This window comes from Arachis hypogaea, chromosome 12 (genome assembly GCF_003086295.3).
Source record: "Arachis hypogaea cultivar Tifrunner chromosome 12, arahy.Tifrunner.gnm2.J5K5, whole genome shotgun sequence".
Lineage (NCBI taxonomy): Eukaryota > Viridiplantae > Streptophyta > Magnoliopsida > Fabales > Fabaceae > Arachis > Arachis hypogaea.
The window spans coordinates 63,235,221-63,254,059 of NC_092047.1; the positions used below are offsets into that span (position 1 = coordinate 63,235,221).

Sequence of the window (18,839 nt, forward strand, 5' to 3'; positions counted from 1 at the left end):
ATGAATAGCTTATTTTCCAAGACAACTACCCAATTGGATGAAGATCGAAAGCTTTCTAGCAAAATCAAGAGAAAAGAAAGAAGAAGAAGACTGAAAACTATTATTGATCCATTGAATTACAACAGAGCTCCCTAACCCAATGAAGAGGGGTTTAGTTGTTCATAGCTCAATACAAATAAAAAATAAAGAAAAGTGCAGAGAAAAATAAAAAAAAAGTACAAAAGAAACTAAAAGAAAAGTGCAGGACAATTCAGAGTTCTGAACTCACAGAGCCCCCCTCAGGGCCTCCCGAGAGCTCCCTTTCAATCTTCAACACTCTTCTACTCTTCTTCTCATTTTCAATTGGATCAAGTACTTGGACTGGGCCCTTTGGCCTCTGTTGAAGCAAGTTGGGAGTGGCCTTTTGTGACGTTGATGAGGTTGTTTGAAGGTTAACGTTCATACTCTGCATGGGTGCCTTTTTGTATTGGAGTTGGATTGACGTTGGAGTTCAACGTTTGTGCTCAAACATTGGGTCAAACTTTGCCAAACAAGGCTGGGACGTTGGCCCTGAAGTTTAACCCAGCGTTTGACTCAACGTTGGACCTTGCGTTGGAGTTCAACGTTTGCTCATCTACACGTACACGTCGTTACACATTTTCCCAATCTCCAAAAACTTGAAATTTGTCGAGCACGTTCAATGTAACGTTGGACCACCAACGTTCTCTCCAACGTTGGTACTTCTCTACCTCAACGTTGGACCCATAGTTGGAGTCCAACTTTAGCTCCAACTATGCACTTTTCTTGGGCAACATTTGAGGTAGCGTTTGAGGTCCAACTTTGGGCTCAAACGTTGCTTTCTTGCTTATAGTTTGAGGCATAGTTGGAGTCCAACTTTGTCTCCAACTATGCACTTTTGTTTGCCAATGTTTGAGGCATAGTTGAAGCTTTAACTTTGGCTCCAACTATGCACCTCTTGAGTATAACGTTTGAGGCAACGTTGGAGCTCTAACTTTGGCTCAAATGTTGCTTCCCTTTGCTTCCTTCCATGGCCTTTTTGTTGCTTGTTTGCTTTCCCTTTCTTAGCTTCCTTTCCTCCTATCATCAACCAAACACTTGCATCAAAGTTTGCTATAATTCAGAAGAATTTGCATCATTCATAACAAGCTAGTAAATATAGCATAAATCCTATGAAAAAGCACATAAATAACCATGTTTAGTTGAATCAAGGTATGCATGAAATTCTCATCCAAATACTTACTTATTGCCTAAGAAATGCATAAACTATCCTAAAACAAACTAAAAATAGCTTGTGAAACTAGCTAAGATGCCCTGGCATCACATACCCAAGCCCTTCAATCTATTACCGTCAATAAAATTCACAAATTCAGAAATAGATGAAGCTGATTTTAACTCCCTCCCTCCTTCCTTCTCATCGAGGCTCACTATAGCATTAAAATCACCCATAATTACAACTTTTCCAAATAAACGTTGTACAAAAGAAGAAAGTTCTGTGTATTGGGTAGACCAAATTCTATCCAAGCTATTTAAATGTACCCCAATCAGCCCCCAAGAACAGTTCAAAGCATGATCAGTTACCTTGGCAGCTATGAAAAACTCTTTTTCAGTAAGAATCTTAACCGTTATGCCCTCCTTCCCTGCTAAAGTCAATCCACCAGCTATACCTGTTGGACTAACAATCCTCCAATCCGTAAAATGACAAGATCTCAATTTTCTTTCCACCAGGCGAGATTGGTTTTTTATTTCACATAGAAACACAATCTTGGACGAGTGGGATTGGCACATCCCTTTAAGGTTATGAACTGTCAGGGATCTTTCCAAACCACAACAATTCCATAAAAGAACTCTCATGGCGAATTAAAGGAAAGGAACAAAAAAGGGAATAAAGAAAAAACTAAAGAAAGGAATTGATAAAAATCAAACATTAACTTAGACGACACAAAAATTTTGTTTTGAAAAAAATCCTAGCGGAACAAGATAAAGGAGTATGTACTCCTCACGTGAAAACCCGAAAGTGCTAATGTTGATTTTATTTATTTATACATAATTTATCAGAATTATAAATATTTATAGATAAAAGAGATAATTTACTTAATATAATAATAATAATAATAATAATAATAATAATAATAATAATAATAATAATAATGAAAGTATTTGTAAACGACATAGATATACATATATCTCATTTTATTTATAGTATAAATAAGATATTTGAGAAAACTATATATTACACACTCTTAGTTGCTAAAAAGATATAGTATCTACTATATATTATAAATAAGATATATCTATATTTATTTAGTTTAAAATAAAGAGATAAAAAATAAAGTACAAACATATAAATTATTTAAAAATGCATATAAGTGCAACTATAAAATTTAATTTATTTATTTATAAAAAAATAATTTTAATGCATTAACAATATAAAATTTTACACAGCAAAATCAAACTTTATATATTTAGAAAACTTTTAATCTGGTGAATAAAAAACTGGTAACACATATTTAATTGTCTGCAAATAGATAAAACTCTTTCAAAACAATTTGTACTTAATGTGATATATAAAATATGATCTAAGCTATGATAAAGAGAAGAAATGATAAAGAAATACATTTTTTAACAAATAATTAAATATTTATTTAAAAAATATTTCATTTTATTTTGTAAATTTTTAAAATAAATTATAAATCTCTCTTTGTTCTGTCCGTACCAAAAAACCCCTTTATAAGTATATTGTCCATAAAATATAACAGTATAAATAATAGAATAATAGATATGACACATATAATGAATTTTTTTATTTTAATAAATAAAATAAATATGATCATTATCAAAATAAATAATTTAAAAAATATTTACTGATTCAAATTCTCTAATCTTATCTCGTTTACATTGCAAACGAGATGATATTACATGTATTTCGTTGGAGTGTCTCCGGGTTGTCTGTCGGGGACATTTGGCGGACACAATCCCGCAGTCACATCAGCTTCAGCGTGAAAGATTCCTCCTCTGCGCAGCCTACTGTGCTGCCATCGGAGGCCTGGCACCAAGCAGCTGCTTCACCAACGCCCACGTCTTAGTGCCGTACCACCTACCGAAGTCACGGAGGCACCCCCAACGGGGATACCGTGTGCGCGTAGGCCTAGGTGGTACGCCACGTCCTACAGGGTGATAGTGACCTCACCCCACAGGAGATGAAACGTGTGCGTCTCTAGATGCCATCGCTCCACGAGTGCCGAAATAAGGGAATTGTCAAAAGGAAGTCCGTAAGGGACACCGTGTCGCCGAATTCGGCCTCAGCCAGATACGGGACGATGGCGTCGGGTGGAGGAAGGGTATGACTCACTCCCTGAGGCAGTAGAAGGCGAGGCCTCTGAAGAATAAAAAAAATTCATGCTTAAAAAAAATTCAGCCAGACACTGATTTTTTTGGTTTAGTAATTAGATCTGCTTAACATGATACATAGCACATTAGAAGTTACACAAATATTTCTATCTAACTTACAGCTACTTCTACTTAAGCACATACTTCGATGTTTCTAGCCTACACATGTCTCTAAATTACATATTCCATACTAACTAAACCCTAACTAGAACGTTATAAATACTAACAACCTAGCACAAGTAATTCCAAACTAATAATTATGTCATAACAACCTTGCACAAGCAAATACAGTTCTAAATTCCTCCTACAGAGACCTATCCCTAAACCATTTAACTATGTTTTGCCTCTTCAGGACTACCCTAATAATGGCCACATAATTAGATTAAACAAATAGAACATAACTAACCTCGAAGTCGGCCACTCCGGTGTAATGCGACGTCTCATTCAGCCTGTTGATGTCTCCATCGTTTTCCCCCTGACGCGCCATCAGCTTATCAGTCTAAAATAAGGTAAGAAATGGTCAAAAGTGGGGAGAAAAGGTTGACAAAGTCAAATGGGGGCCCGGAATGAAGCTGTAAACGACTTCTACTTATAGGCACGGACAGACCTTATCTCGTTTACAATATAAACAAAATATGTACAATGTCATCTCATTTACAATATAAACGAGATAAGATTGAGAAATTTAAATCGGTAAATATTTTTTAAATTATTTATTTTGATAATTATCATATTTATTTTATTTAGTAAAATAAAAAATCCCTCATATGATACCTTATCTTGTATACGTTTATTATACATTCGGAGGAAAAAAAAAAGGAAAGGTAACAAGTTGACCACATTACGCGTAGAGGTTCCATATGGGCTTCTTTCACATAGCTTTGCTTAGAAGTTTGGACACCATGCCTTTTGACACCGTCGTAAAAAAACATTATCAAATTGAGAGCAGAAAACAAGAATTTTAAAAATAATAGTTTAAAATTATTTTGAGGATGATGCATATGATGATTTTTTTTTTTTAAAAATATTTTACTAAGTTAAAATTTAAAAACAGAAAATAGAATTTAAAAAAAATTTAAAGAATTTTTTCAAAAAAGAACAAGAAGAAGAATATGTATATAAAATACTTAATTAGAACAATAAAGATAAGGACATTTTTTTTATTTTTTTAATTAATTAAAAGAAAAAACTTTAAAGAAAAGAAAAAGATATTCACAGATTGAATTTCTTCACACAATTTGATTACCTCTTTGTGAACATCTTCTTTTGTTGGATTAATTCTTCTTCGTGTTTGCACTACGAGTTTAGAATTTTCTTCCAATGAGATTTTATGTGTTAACTCCGCATAAATAATGAATAATTAGTTAATAAATTAAATACTAATCAAAGAAATTAGAAATATAAATTTTATAGTTTAATGAGATAGAACTAATTAAAATAAAAATTTTGACACTAATTTTAAAGAATTTGGCCCGAAATTAGGCCGAACGAATCGAACCAGACCCAAACCGAGCCCATGGGCCCAACCAACCCACTAAACTTAATGAGCTTCAGCTCATTCTCTCCCCTTTTACATGCAAACACACTGATAGTTCAGCAAGAAGGGGAAGAACATATCAAATTCACAAAATCCTTGGATTTCATTCAATCTCCCATAACTTCTCGCTCTGAGCTCCGATCGTTGTACTGTTTGTGGTCATCGTCCACGGCGGTCGAGTTCTAAAAGGTACAGTACTTGATTAGGTAAGAAAGTTACGTTTTCATTTTCAATTTCTCCTCCCCTAATTTTGAAAATTTAATGAGGTGAGGTGTTGAGATCTTTGATTTTTGATGTTATAGGATCTGATTAACTTGAGGAATTAGCGGGTTTTTGTTAGCTTGAGGCACGGGTAAGGTAAGGGTTGTCAAACCCTAGTGAATCCTTTAAATAATGGTGATTGAGAATTGAGTTTATGTGTATGGATGTGATAATATGTGTTAGGTAGTTTAAAAGTGGATTTGGCACACAATTGAAAATATTAAAAGCTTGAGTGGGAGTTTTGGGTGTTGAATTTTGGTGGTGGAGACCTGGACCTTGCCTAATTGAGTTGTCTTTGGGTTATACGAGGAAATCGGTCAAGGTATAGTTTTGGTTTCTCGTATATAATATGTAATGTCTTGTGAAAACTTAGGTTAGATGACCATAGGATAGGTTGGAATGCATGATTATATTAAATATTTAGCATCCTTGGTGATAATTGTTTAATTTGTTTGAGTGCGGTTTTGGTGATTGATTCTTGTGGTGAAAATGAAATGATAAATGATGATTTTAATGATGACAGATTAGGTGATGGGAATGAACATGTATGCGGCGGTAAATTGATGATTTTGTTTGTATAATTGAGAAATTCTTATAACGAGGTTGTTTAAATTGATGTATGGTTGGTTGAGATGGAATGTGGAGCTGTGTTTGATGTATTGGAGTCTTTTGGAAATGTAGGATTTGGATTTTTTGTAAAAGAAAATTGGTAGGATAGAGGTTTGGAAGATTTTGTAGAAACTTGGTTTTGGACCGAACTTCTGCAAGCCATAACTTGGCTTTCAGACTTCAAAATACTTTCAAACTTATTTCATATGAAAATTGGGTCTGTGAGGTTTACACCATTTGAAGAACAGATGAAAAATATTTTAAAACGAAAAAGTTATGTGCATCGAAAGTTCGATGTGTAAAATTGAAATTCTGCAGAACTTAAACAATTTTTGCCTACCTTGCAGAATTCGCGTACGGGAACCTGCACGTGACGCGGCCATTCCTTTCAGGTTTGGTTTCGCGCGTGCGCGAGCAAGTGCATGCGTACACGAGACCTGAGATTTTGAGGGGTTGTGTACGCGAGTGTTGGTACGTGACGCAGCCAATGCTTTCGGGTTGAGATCCCCACGTACGTGAGACATGCCCACATACACGGAACCCCTAATTTCAGCAAAGTGAATTTTATATTTTAAAACCTAATTTTGAACCTCTAAACCTCTATTTTTACTCTTTTAGCCCCTAAACCTTAGTTGTATACTTAGTGATGAGGTGAAGTTAGGAAGGGGCGGTAACTCAGAGGAGAAGTAAGCTTGAAATATGATTAATTATGATATGTATGAGAAGTGCAGAAATATGATGTATATGTGATATTTATGGCTATAATGAATGATTAAGAAATGATTATGAATGATTATAAATGATAATGTGGCTTACGCACTTCTTTTATCTGAGATACGAGTTTTCCTGGGTAAACAGTAGTGGCTTGCCACCACGTGCTCTAACTCGAGACTCGATACTCTGTTGACTCTATGTCGCAAGGGTGATCGGGTACTTATAAATTCCTGGGAAGGTTCCCTCAATGAGAAAAATTTATATATGTATGAGCAAAAGCTATGCATAGACTCTTGGGGATGCGCGTCGAGGGACTGTTCAGGGTTTAACAGCCAGACATGTCGGGTTGGCTTGATAACCAACAAATGAGACTCATCATCCATAAGACAAGCATACATCATATGCATATGTGTGAATTTCTTGCTTGTGCATTAATTGGGAATACCTATGTGAATTTAATATGTTTAATTGTTATACTTGCTATCTGCATTACTTGTATTCTAATTATGTTTGCCATTGTCTGCTTGTTTGTCTGTATGATTCCACCGGAGTTGGAGGATTTGGAGGAAGGCGGATGATGGAGGATTTTGGATATAGTTTTGGTTAAGTTTAGGAAACTTAAAGAACCACCCTACTTATGGCTTTCGTTTTTAAATCTTCAGTTTTATAATCTGAGTGTCAGAGTACTAGGATTGCCTCTAGCTTTTTCGGGATCTTATATCTTATGTATGTGGCACCATTACCATGCTAAGAACCTCTGGTTCTCATTCCATACGGATATTTATGTTTTTTAGATGCAAGTTGAGAGGCTCCTCATTAGGCATCTGGAGTTCTTATAGCGAAGTGGGACTTTGGGATATTATGTTTTGTTCTGCTCAGACATGTTTATATCTATAGAACTCTTCTTATGTATATATTTTGCTTTTGCACCTCTTAGAGGCTTTGTGGAGAACCAGGATTTCTTTTGTGTACTTTGGGACTCAGACCTTTATATGTATGTATGTAAATATTCTTCGGCCAGTCTTAGCTTCGCAGGCTGAGTTTGGAGCTTGATTATTTTGTATCCTTGACCTTATACTCTCTTTGTCTATATATATATTTATATGCACTTATGCTTTTTTCATACGCAGTAAACGTTATTCCTGAGTGTTGCACTTTTAATTTTACAATTTTTCTTTACCAATCCTTCAAGACTCCTCGTATATTATATTCTTTCGATTATTATACGTATATATTTTATTTTAGAGGTCGTAATACCACACTATCACTGTTTTATGACTTAAGCGTAAAGCTCTGTGTGGTAGGCTGTTACATTATGGTATCAGAGCAGTTTGTTCCTGTAGAGCCTAAGGAACAGATTGACTATGCTTCTGGGCATACTCTGAGTGTCTATACATGCTAAATTAGGTTATCTAACTGATATATATGGCATGAATCCCATGAGCATGCATTTGGAACTTTGAAGCACCTGACTTGCGATATTGAGACTAATCAACTTGATATCATTTGTTTGGTGTGAACAAGAACCAGATGTCGACTTGCGGACGCGATCGCGAGCGAGGCAGGGGTAGATTAGGCAATGAAAATCCTGAAATGGCAGGGAATAACCCTGTGGACTTGGGCTGTCCTGGAAAATATGGCTGCGGCTATGCAGGCAATAGCCGAGGCATTGGAGAATCAGATGAATAATATAAATGGAAACAATGGTGATGAGGGGCCAATGACACTTGCCTCTTTTCCGAAAGTGCACCCTCCGACCTTCAGGGGGACCACAAACCCTACTGAAGCTGATAAATGGCTACAGGCAATGGAGCGGGCTCTGCAGGCTTAGTAGGTTCCTGAAGAACAGTGGGTTGAGTTTGGGACCTACCAGTTACAGGGTGAAGCCCAGTACTGGTGGCAGGGAACACGGCGTATCCTGCAATCAGATGGTGCTGTGATACCTTGGGAGGTGTTCGGAACAGAGTTTTATATAAAGTACTTTCCCAGTTCAGTTAGGAATACTAAGGAGCTTGAGCTGCTATAGTTGAAATAGGGCCAAATGACTGTTGCAGAGTACACTAATAGGTTTGAAAAATTATGCCGGTTTTCCCGAATCTGTTAAGGTCTCCGGAAGACTTTGCTAAATGGAAGTGTATAAAGTATAAGGGAGGGATTCAGAGTGATATTCTGAGCTCTGTTGGGCTGATGGAGATCAGGTTATTTTCTAAGCTTGTGAATAAGAGTAGAGTAGCTGAAGAGTGTGTGAGGAAGGTAGCATTGGAGAAAGAAAATCAGAGGATGCCTTTTCAGAGAACTCAAGGAAGGAATTTCGCACCAAGGGGTAGAAATTTTAAATGTGGAGGCTTTGTTCCACAACATAATCAAGGTCAGAACAACTTTTTAAGGCCAAATAACAATGGTAATTAGAGGAGAAGGTTCGGGAAATAGCCATAGAATGAGCTAAGTTGTCAGAGGTATGAGAATTATCATCTTGGAGTCCCATGCAGAGTAGGAACGGGAATGTGTTACATTTGTGGATGACCCAGGAACCTAGCCTGGGATTGTCCAAAAAAGAAGAAGTATAAATCTGGGAGAGTACAACAACTAGGGAGAGTGTTCACTACATCTGCCGCTGGTGCCGAGGGATCCGAGACATTGATTAGAGGTAATTGCGAGGCGGCTGGTAAACTTTTAAATGCTTTATTTGACTATGGGGCGACACATTCATTCATAGCATTTGAGAAGGCTAGTGAGTTAGGACTAAAGATGGTAGTGTTGGGTTATGATTTGAAAGTGCATAATGCTACTTTTGAAGCCGTTGTAACTAGAATAAGTTGTCCACAAGTTTCGTTCCGAGTTAAACAGAAAGATTCTATCCGTGATTTGATTTTTCTGCCGATGACTGGTCTTGATCTCATCTTGGGATTGGATTGGCTGTCTGAGAACCGCGTTTTGTTAAATTGTTATGAGAAGACGCTGCATTTTATGTTGGAAGGGTTGGAAGGTCCAGTTATGGTGAAGGATTATTATCTGAACTCTGTCGTTGTGAACAGTAGTGGGTACGAATGTGAGGGTGTTATACTATTAGCTACAAATGTGTCGTGCGAGGAACAAAGCTTAGAGTAAATTTCAGTTGTATGTGAATTTCCTGAAGTGTTTTCGGATGACATTCCTGACTTCCCTCCTGCTCGAGAAATCGAGTTTGCGATTGAGTTGGTACCTGGAGCCGAGCCAATCTCAATTGCTCCTTATCGAATGTCACTGTTGAAATTAACTGAACTCAAATTTCAGTTAGAAGAACTAATTAGTAAAAGTTTCATCTAGCCAAATGTTTCTCTATGGGGAGCACCAGTGTAACTGGTAAAGAAGAAGGATGGGAGTATGCGTCTGTGTGTGAACTACTGGTAACTGAACAAAGTCACTGTGAGGAACAAATATCCATTACCAAGAATTGATGATCTAATGGACCAGTTACAGAGAGCTGGAGTTTTCTCTAAAATTGACTTGCGATCCAATTATCACCAGATAAGGGTGAGAGATGAAGATATCCCTAAGAATGCTTTCAAGACTTGTTATGGTCATTACGAGTACACTACAATGTCTTTTGGGTTGACAAATGCTCCTGCAGTGTTCATGGACTACATGAACAAAATTTTATTTGCAGACTGTGTTACAGATCTTGAAGGAAAGAAAGTTGTATGCCAAGTTATCTAAATGCGAATTTTGGAAGAGTGAGGTGAAGTTTCTTCGTCATGTGGTAAGTCAACAAGGGATTGTTGTAGATCCTGCTAATGTTGAGGCGGTAATGGACTAGGGGCGACCAACTTCTATGACAAAGATTAGGAGTTTTCTCAGTTTAGCGGGTTATTATCGAAGTTTCATCAAAGGTTTCTCACAACTCACTTTGCCTTTAATGAAGCTGACTAGAAAGGATTCACCATTTGTCTGGACCTCTAAATGTGAGGAAAGTTTCCAAGCATTGAAGCTGAAGTTGACCATTGCACTTGTGTTAGTGTTGCCTGAGCCAAATGTACCATTTGAGGTGTACTGTGACGCATCATTGAAGGGTCTTGAGTGTGTGCTGATGCAGCACCCTAATGTCGTGGCATATGCTTCATGGCAGTTGAGACCACACGAAATGAATTATCGACTCACGATCTAGAGCTCGCTGCCGTTGTGTTTACTCTAAAGGTTTGGAGAAATTATCTCTATGGCGTTAAGTTGCAAGTTTTCTCGGATCATAATTAAAGTACCTTTTCGATAAAAAGAACTGAATATGCATCAGAGGAGGTGGATGAAGCTACTAAAGGATTATGACTTCGAATTGAATTACCACTCTGGAAAAGCAAATATTGTGGCGGATGCCCTAATCCAAAAATCATTGTGTGCTGCTTGGTTGGTGCTTCGAGAAGAGGAATTGCTCAAGGAGTTCGAGAACCTAAAATTAGGTGTCCAAGAAGTGTCCGGAACTCTTTGCTTAAGTCAATTACAAATTTCGAGTGATTTTAAGTCTGAGATCAGAAAAGCTCAACAAGATGAAAAAGAATTGCAGAAGGTGTGGCCGGCAATTGAGCAAGGGAAGCAGTGTAGAGTATCATGGGACAAAGACGGATTATAGAGATTCAAGGGTAGGATCTATGTGCCGGATGTTGGAACCTTGCGACAGGATATCTTCAAGGAGGTGCATAAAAGCAGATTCTCTATTCATCTTGGAAGCACTAAGATGTACCATGATTTGAAAGCAATGTTCTGGTAGCCGGGAATAAAGAATGACGTGGTGTTGCATGTATCTAAGTGCCTGACTTATTAGAAAGTCAAAATTGAACATTAGAAATCATCAGGAACCCTTCAACCCTTAGAAGTTTCGTAATGGAAATGGGAGAGCATTGCAATGGACTTTGTGTCAGGTTTACCAAGAACTCAAGGTGGATGTGACGCTGTTTGGGTAATTATGGATTGACTGACAAAGTCGGCTCACTTTCTACCATATTGGATGAGTTGTACGTTGGAGGAGCTAGCACATTTGTACATTAAAGAGATTGTAAGGTGATGAGCGGATAATTTATACGCTTTTTGGCATTGTTTTTACATAGTTTTCAGTATAATTTAGTTAGTTTTTAGTATATTTTTATTAGTTTTTAATTAAAATTCACATTTTTGGACTTTACTATGAGTTTGTATGTTTTTCTGTGATTTCAGGTAATTTCTAGCTGAAATTGAGGGACTTGAGCAAAAATCAGATTCAGAGGTTGAAGAAGGACTGCAGATGCTGTTGGATTCTAACCTCCCTATACTCAAAGTGGATTTTCTGGAGCTACAGAACTCAACATGGCGCGCTCTCAAATGCGTTGGAAAGTAGACATCCAGGGCTTTCCATCAATATATAATAGTCCATACTTTGATTAAGGATAGATGACGTAAACTGGCGTTGAACGTCAGTTCTATGCTGCATTCTGGAGTCAAACGCCAGAAACAGGTTGTAAAGTGGAGTTAAACGCTAGAAACAGGTTACAAACTGGCATTCAACTCCAAGAAAGACCTCTACACGTGTAAAGCTCAATGCTCAGCCCAAGCACACACCAAGTGGGCCCCGGAAGTGGATTTCTGAATCATTTACTCATTTCTGTAAACCCTAGTAACTAGTTTAGTTTAAATAGGACTTTTTACTATTGTATTTACTTTCTCTTTGATTAGTTTTATGCTATCTTAGACCTTTGTGGGGGTTGGCCATTCGGCCATGCCTGAACCTTTCACTTATGTATTTTCAACGGTAGAGTTTCTACACACCATAGATTAAGGTGTGGAACTCTACTGTTCCTCATAAATCAATGCAAAGTACTACTATTTTTCTATTCAATTCATACTTATTCCTATTCTATGATATCCATTCGCACCCAAGAACATGATGAATGTGATGATTATGTGACGCTCATCATCATTCTCACCTATGAACGCGTGCCTGACAAACACTTCCGTTCTACATGCAAACAAGCTAGAATGAGTATCTCTTCGATATCTAATACAGGGGACCGAGTCCGAGCTATTAGAGTCTTCGTGGTATAAGTTAGAACCCATGGATGGCCATTCCCGAGATCCGAAAAGTCTAAACCTTGTCTGTGGTATTTCGAGTAGGATCTGGGAAGGGATGGCTGTGACGAGCTTCAAACTCGCGAGTGCTGGGCGTAGTGACAGACGCAAAAGGATAGTAAATCCTATTCCAGTATGATCGAGAACCGACAGATGATTAGCCATGCAGTGACAGCGCATTGGACCATTTTCACAGAGAGGATGGGATGTAGCCATTGACAACGGTGATGCCCTACATAAAGCTTGCCATGGAAAGGAGTAGGAATGATTGGATGAAGACAGCAGGAAAGCCGAGGTTCAGAGGAACGAAAGCATCTCTATACGCTTATCTAAAATTCTCACTAATGAATTACATAAGTATCACTATCCTATTTTATATTTTATTTATCTTTCAATTATTAAAACTCTATATCCATTTGAATCCGCCTGACTGAGATTTACAAGGTGACCATAGCTTGCTTCAAGCCGACAATCTCCGTGGGATCGACCCTTGCTCACGTAAGGTTTATTACTTAGACGACCCAGTGCACTTGCTGGTTAGTTGTACGAAGTTGTGAAACAGAATTAAGAACATGAACGTGTGTATTGAGTTTTTAACGCCATTACCAAAGAAGGAATGATCACGATTTTGCACACCAAGTTTTTGGTGCCGTTGCCGGGGATTGTTCGAGTTTGGACAACTGACGGTTTATCTTGTTGCTCAGATTAGGTAATTTTATTTTAATTTTAAGCTTTTTATTTTTTATTTTTATTTTCGAAAAATACAAAAAAAAAATTCTTCTTTTTCATTTTTTCAAAATCAATTTTTGAAAAATCCAAAAAAAATTAAATTAACAAAATCATAAAATCCAAAAATAATTTGATGTTTCTTGTTTGAGTCTAGAGTCAAGTTTTAAGTTTGTTGTCAATTGCATCTTTTTAATTTTCTAAAAATTATTTTCGAAAATTTCATGCATTGCATTCTTCATGATCTTCAAGTTGTTCTTGGCCAGTCTTCTTGTTTGATCTTCATATTTTCTTGTTTTGTGTCTTTTCTAGTTTTTCATATGCATTCTTGAATTATTAATGTCTAAAGAATAAAAATTTTTATGTTTGGTGTCTTGCATGTTTTCTTTCCTTGAAAATTTTTCAAAAATAAGTTCTTGGTGTTCATCTTGACATTTAAAGTGTTCTTGGTGTTCATCTTGACATTCATAGTGTTCTTGCATGCATCACATGTTTTGATCCAAAATTTTCATGCATTGAGTCTTTTTATGTTTTCTCTCTCATCATTAAAATTTAAAAATAAAAAAAATATCTTTCCCTTTTTCACTCATCAAATTCGAAAATTTGAGTTGACTTTTTCAAAATTTTTTAAAAATCTAGTTGTTTTTATGAGTCAAATCAAATTTTCAATTTAATAATCTTATCTTTTTCAAAATCTTTTTCAAAATCAAATCTTTTTCAATTTTCTTTTCATATTTTCGAATTCCCTTTTTAAAAATTTTCAAAATCTTTTTCATTTTTTCGAAAATATTCAAATTAATTTTCAAAATCTTTTTCTTATTTTATTTCTTAATTTTTGAAAATTTTATTAGCATTTAATGTTTTGATTCAAAATTTTTCAAAGTTGTTACTTGCCTATTAAAAAAGGTTCAATCTTTAAACTTTAGAATCATATCTTTTTAGTTTCTTGTTAGTCAAGTAATCAACTTTAATTTTCAAAATCAAATCTTTTCAAATTTGATTTTCAAATCTTTTTCAAATTAAGTTTCAATCATATCTTTTTCAAAATTAATTTCAAAATCTTTTCTAACTTCTTTTCTAACTTCCTATCTTTTCAAAATTTAATTTTCAAATCTTTTTCAATCAATCCTATCTTTTTGTTTCAATCACATCTTTTTAAATTTCAATCACATCTTTTTCAAAATTTGATTTCAAAATCTTTTTTTAACTTCTTATCTTTTTCAAAATTTGATTTTCAAATCTTTTTCAATTAACCACTTAACTTTTTGTTTGATTCTTATCTTTTTCAAAACTGCCTAACTAACTCTCTACCTTTAATTTTCGAAAATTCCTTTTCTCTTTTTCAAAATTTCATTTTAATTAACTAATTATTTTAATTTTAATTATTGATTTTCGAATTTTAAATTTAATTTTAAAATATTTTTATTTTATTTTGTTTAATTTTCAAATTCCTTTCTTATCTCTCATCTCCTTCTATTTATTTATTCATCTACTAACACTTCTCCTCACCCAAAAATTCGAACCCCTTCTTCTCCTCTGAGTTCGAATTCTTCTCTTCTTCATTCTTTTTCTTCTTTTCTTCTACTCACACAAGGGGACCTCTATACTGTGGTAAAAAGGATCCCTATTATTATTTTCTGTTCCCTTCTTTTTCATATGAGCAGAAGCAAGGACAAGAACATTCTTGTTGAAGCTGATCCAGAACCTGAAAGGACTCTGAAGAGAAAACTAAGAGAAGCTAAATTACAACAATCCAGAGACAACCTTACAGAAATTTTTGAAAAGGAAGAGGAGATGGCAGTCGAAAATAATAATAATGCAAGGAAGATGCTTGGTGACTTTACTGCACCTAATTCCAATCTACATGGAAGAAGCATCTCAATTCCTGCCATTGGAGCAAACAATTTTGAGCTTAAACCTCAATTAGTTTCTCTGATGCAACAGAACTGTAAGTTTCATGGACTTCCATATGAAGATCCTTTTCAGTTCTTGACTGAATTCTTGCAGATCTGTGATACTGTTAAGACCAATGGGGTTGATCCCGAGGTCTACAAGCTTATGCTTTTCCCGTTTGCTGTAACAGACAGAGCTAGAGTGTGGTTGGACTCTCAACCTAAAGATAGCCTGAACTCTTGGGATAAGCTGGTCACGACTTTCTTAGCCAAGTTCTTTCCTCCTCAAAAGCTTAGTAAGCTTAGAGTGGATGTTCAAACCTTCAGACAGAAAGAAGGTGAATCCCTCTATGAAGCTTGGGAGAGATACAAGCAACTGACCAAAAAGTGTCCTTCTGACATGCTTTCAGAATGGACCATCCTGGATATATTCTATGATGGTCTGTCTGAATTGGCTAAGATGTCGTTGGATACTTCTGCAGGTGGATCCATTCACCTAAAGAAAATGCCTGTAGAAGCTCAAGAACTCATTGACATGGTTGCTAATAATCAGTTCATGTACACTTCTGAGAGGAATCCTGTGAGTAATGGGATGCCTCAGAAGAAGAGAGTTCTTGAAATTGATACTCTGAATGCCATACTGGCTCAGAATAAAATATTGACTCATCAAGTCAATATGATTTCTCAGAATCTGAATGGAATGCAAGATGCATCCAACAGTACTCAAGAGGCATCTTCTGAGGAAGAAGCTTATGATCCTGAGAACCCTGCAATAGCAGAGGTGAATTACATGGGTGAACCCTATGGAAACACCTATAATCTCTCATGGAGAAATTACCCAAATCTCTCATGGAAGGATCAACAAAAGCCTCAACAAAGCTTTAACAATGGTGGAAGAAACAGGTTTAGCAATAGCAAACTTTTTCCATCATCCACTCAGCAAAAGACAGAGAGTTCTGAGCAGACCCCATCTAGCTTGGCAAACATAGTCTCTGATCTATCTAAGGCCACTCTAAGTTTCATGAATGAAACAAGGTCATCCATTAGAAATTTGGAAGCACAAGTGGGCCAGCTGAGTAAAAGGATCACTGAAACCCCTCATAGTACTCTCCTAAGCAATACAGAAGAAAACCCAAAAGGAGAGTGCAAGGCCATTGAATTGACCATCATGGCCGAACTTGCAAGGGAGGGAGAGGACGTGAATCCCAGTGAGGAAGACCTCCTGGGACGTTCAGAGATCAATAAGGAGCTTCCCTCTAAGGAACCAAAGGACTCTGAGGCTCATCTAGAGACCATAGAGATTCCATTAAACCTCCTTATGCCATTCATGAGCTCTGATGAATATTCTTCTTCTGAAGAGAATGAAGATGTTACTGAAGAGCAAGTTGCCAAGTACTTTGGTGCAATCATGAAGCTGAATGCCAAATTATTTGGTAATGAGACTTGGGAAGATGAATCTCCTTTGCTCATCAATGAACTGAGTGATTTGGATCAACTGACATTGCCTCAGAAGAAACAGGATCCTGGAAAGTTCTTAATAACTTGTACCATAGGCACCATGGCCTTTGAGAAAGCTCTATGTGACCTTGGGTCAGGGATAAACCTCATGCCACTCTCTGTAAAGGAGAAATTAGGAATCTTTGAGGTGCAAGCTGCTAGAATCTCAGTAGAAATGGCAGACAACTCAAGAAAACAGGCTTATGGACAAGTAGAGGATGTGTTAGTAAAGGTTGAAGGCCTTTACATCCCTGCTGATTTCATAATCCTAGACACTGGGAAGGATGAGGATGAATCCATCATCCTTGGAAGACCCTTCCTAGCCACAGCAAGAGCTGTAATTGATGTGGACAGAGGAGAGTTGGTCCTTCAACTGAATGAGGACTACCTTGTGTTTAAAACTCAAGGATCTCCTTCTGTAACCATGGAGAGGAAGCATCAAAAGCTTCTCTCAGTGCAGAGTCAACCAAAGCCCCCACAATCAAACTCTAAGTTTGGTGTTGGGAGGCCTCAGCCAAACTCTAAGTTTGGTGTATTTTTCTGGACTTTACTATGAGTTTGTGTATTTTTCTGTGATTTCAGGTAATTTCTGGCTGAAATTGAGGGACTTGAGCAAAAATCAGATTCAGAGGTTGAAGAAGGACTGCAGATGCTGTTGGATTCTGACCTCCTGCACTCAAAGTGGATTTTCTTGAGTTACAGAACTCTAAATGGTGCGCTCTCAATTGCGTTGGAAAGTAGACATCCAAGGCTTTCCAGAAATATATAATAGTCCATACTTTAATTAAGGATAGGCAACATAAACTGGCATTGAACGCCAGTTCCATGCTGCATTCTGGAGTCAAACGCCAGAAACAGGTTGCAAAGTGGAGTTAAACGCCAGAAACAGGTTACAAACTGGCGTTCAACTCCAAGAAAGACCTCTACACGTGTAAAGCTCAATGCTCAGCTCAAGCAAGCACCAAGTGGGCCCCGGAAGTGGATTTCTGAATCATTTACTCATTTCTGTAAACCCTAGTAACTAGTTTAGTTTAAATAGGACTTTTTACTATTGTATTTACATTCTCTTTGATTAGTTTTATGCTATCTTAGACCTTTGTGGGGGCTGGCCATTCGGCCATGCCTGAACCTTTCACTTATGTATTTTCAACGGTAGAGTTTCTACACGCCATAGATTAAGGTGTGGAGTTCTGCTGTTCCTCATAAATCAATGCAAAGTACTACTATTTTTCTATTCAATTCATACTTATTCCTATTCTATGATATCCATTCGCACCCAAGAACATGATGAATGTGATGATTATGTGACGCTCATCATCATTCTCACCTATGAACGCGTGCCTGACAAACACTTCCGTTCTACATGCAAACAAGCTAGAATGAGTATCTCTTAGATATCTAATACAGGGGACCGAGTCCGAGCTATTAGAGTCTTCGTGGTATAAGTTAGAACCCATGGATGGCCATTCCCGAGATCCGGAAAGTCTAAACCTTGTCTGTGGTATTCCGAGTAGGAAATGGGAAGGGATGGCTGTGACGAGCTTCAAACTCGCGAGTGCTGGGCGTAGTGACAGACGCAAAAGGATAGTAAATCCTATTCCAGTATGATCGAGAACCGACAGATGATTAGCCATTCAGTGACAGCGCATTGGACCATTTTCACAGAGAGGATGGGATGTAGCCATTGACAACGGTGATGCCCTACATAAAGCTTGCCATGGAAAGGAGTAGGAATGATTGGATGAAGACAGCAGGAAAGCAGTGGTTCAGAGGAACGAAAGCATCTCTATACGCTTATCTGAAATTCTCACTAATGAATTACATAAGTATCACTATCCTATTTTATATTTTATTTATCTTTTAATTATTAAAACTCTATATCCATTTGAATCCGCCTGATTGAGATTTACAAGGTGACCATAGCTTGCTTCAAGCCGACAATCTCCGTGGGATCGACCCTTACTCACGTAAGGTTTATTACTTGGATGACCCAGTGCACTTGCTGGTTAGTTGTACGAAGTTGTGAAACAGAATTAAGAACATGAACGTGCGTATTGAGTTTTTAGCGCCGTTACCAAAGAAGGAATGATCACGATTTCGCACACCATAAGGTTGCATGGCGTGCCTACTACCATAATATCCGACAG

At 37.0% G+C, this 18,839-nt stretch overlaps 1 protein-coding gene and 1 non-coding gene across 2 annotated transcripts; one reads left to right on the forward strand and one right to left on the reverse strand.

Annotated features, from left to right (window-relative positions):
* Nucleotides 1-8,587: 8,587 nt before the first annotated feature.
* On the forward strand, nt 8,588-10,652 carry LOC140176741 (uncharacterized). Its single transcript, XM_072208286.1, has 5 exons — nt 8,588-8,706; nt 9,037-9,557; nt 9,645-9,797; nt 9,909-10,186; nt 10,305-10,652. Exons 1-5 carry the CDS (start codon nt 8,588-8,590, stop codon nt 10,650-10,652), a joined length of 1,419 nt encoding a protein of 472 aa, XP_072064387.1.
* Nucleotides 10,653-15,493: 4,841 nt separating this feature from the next.
* Nucleotides 15,494-15,601, reverse strand: LOC112730867 (small nucleolar RNA R71). Its single transcript, XR_003166671.1, has one exon. It is a non-coding gene; the product is annotated as a small nucleolar RNA R71 (small nucleolar RNA).
* Between the last annotated feature and the right edge of the window lie 3,238 nt (nt 15,602-18,839).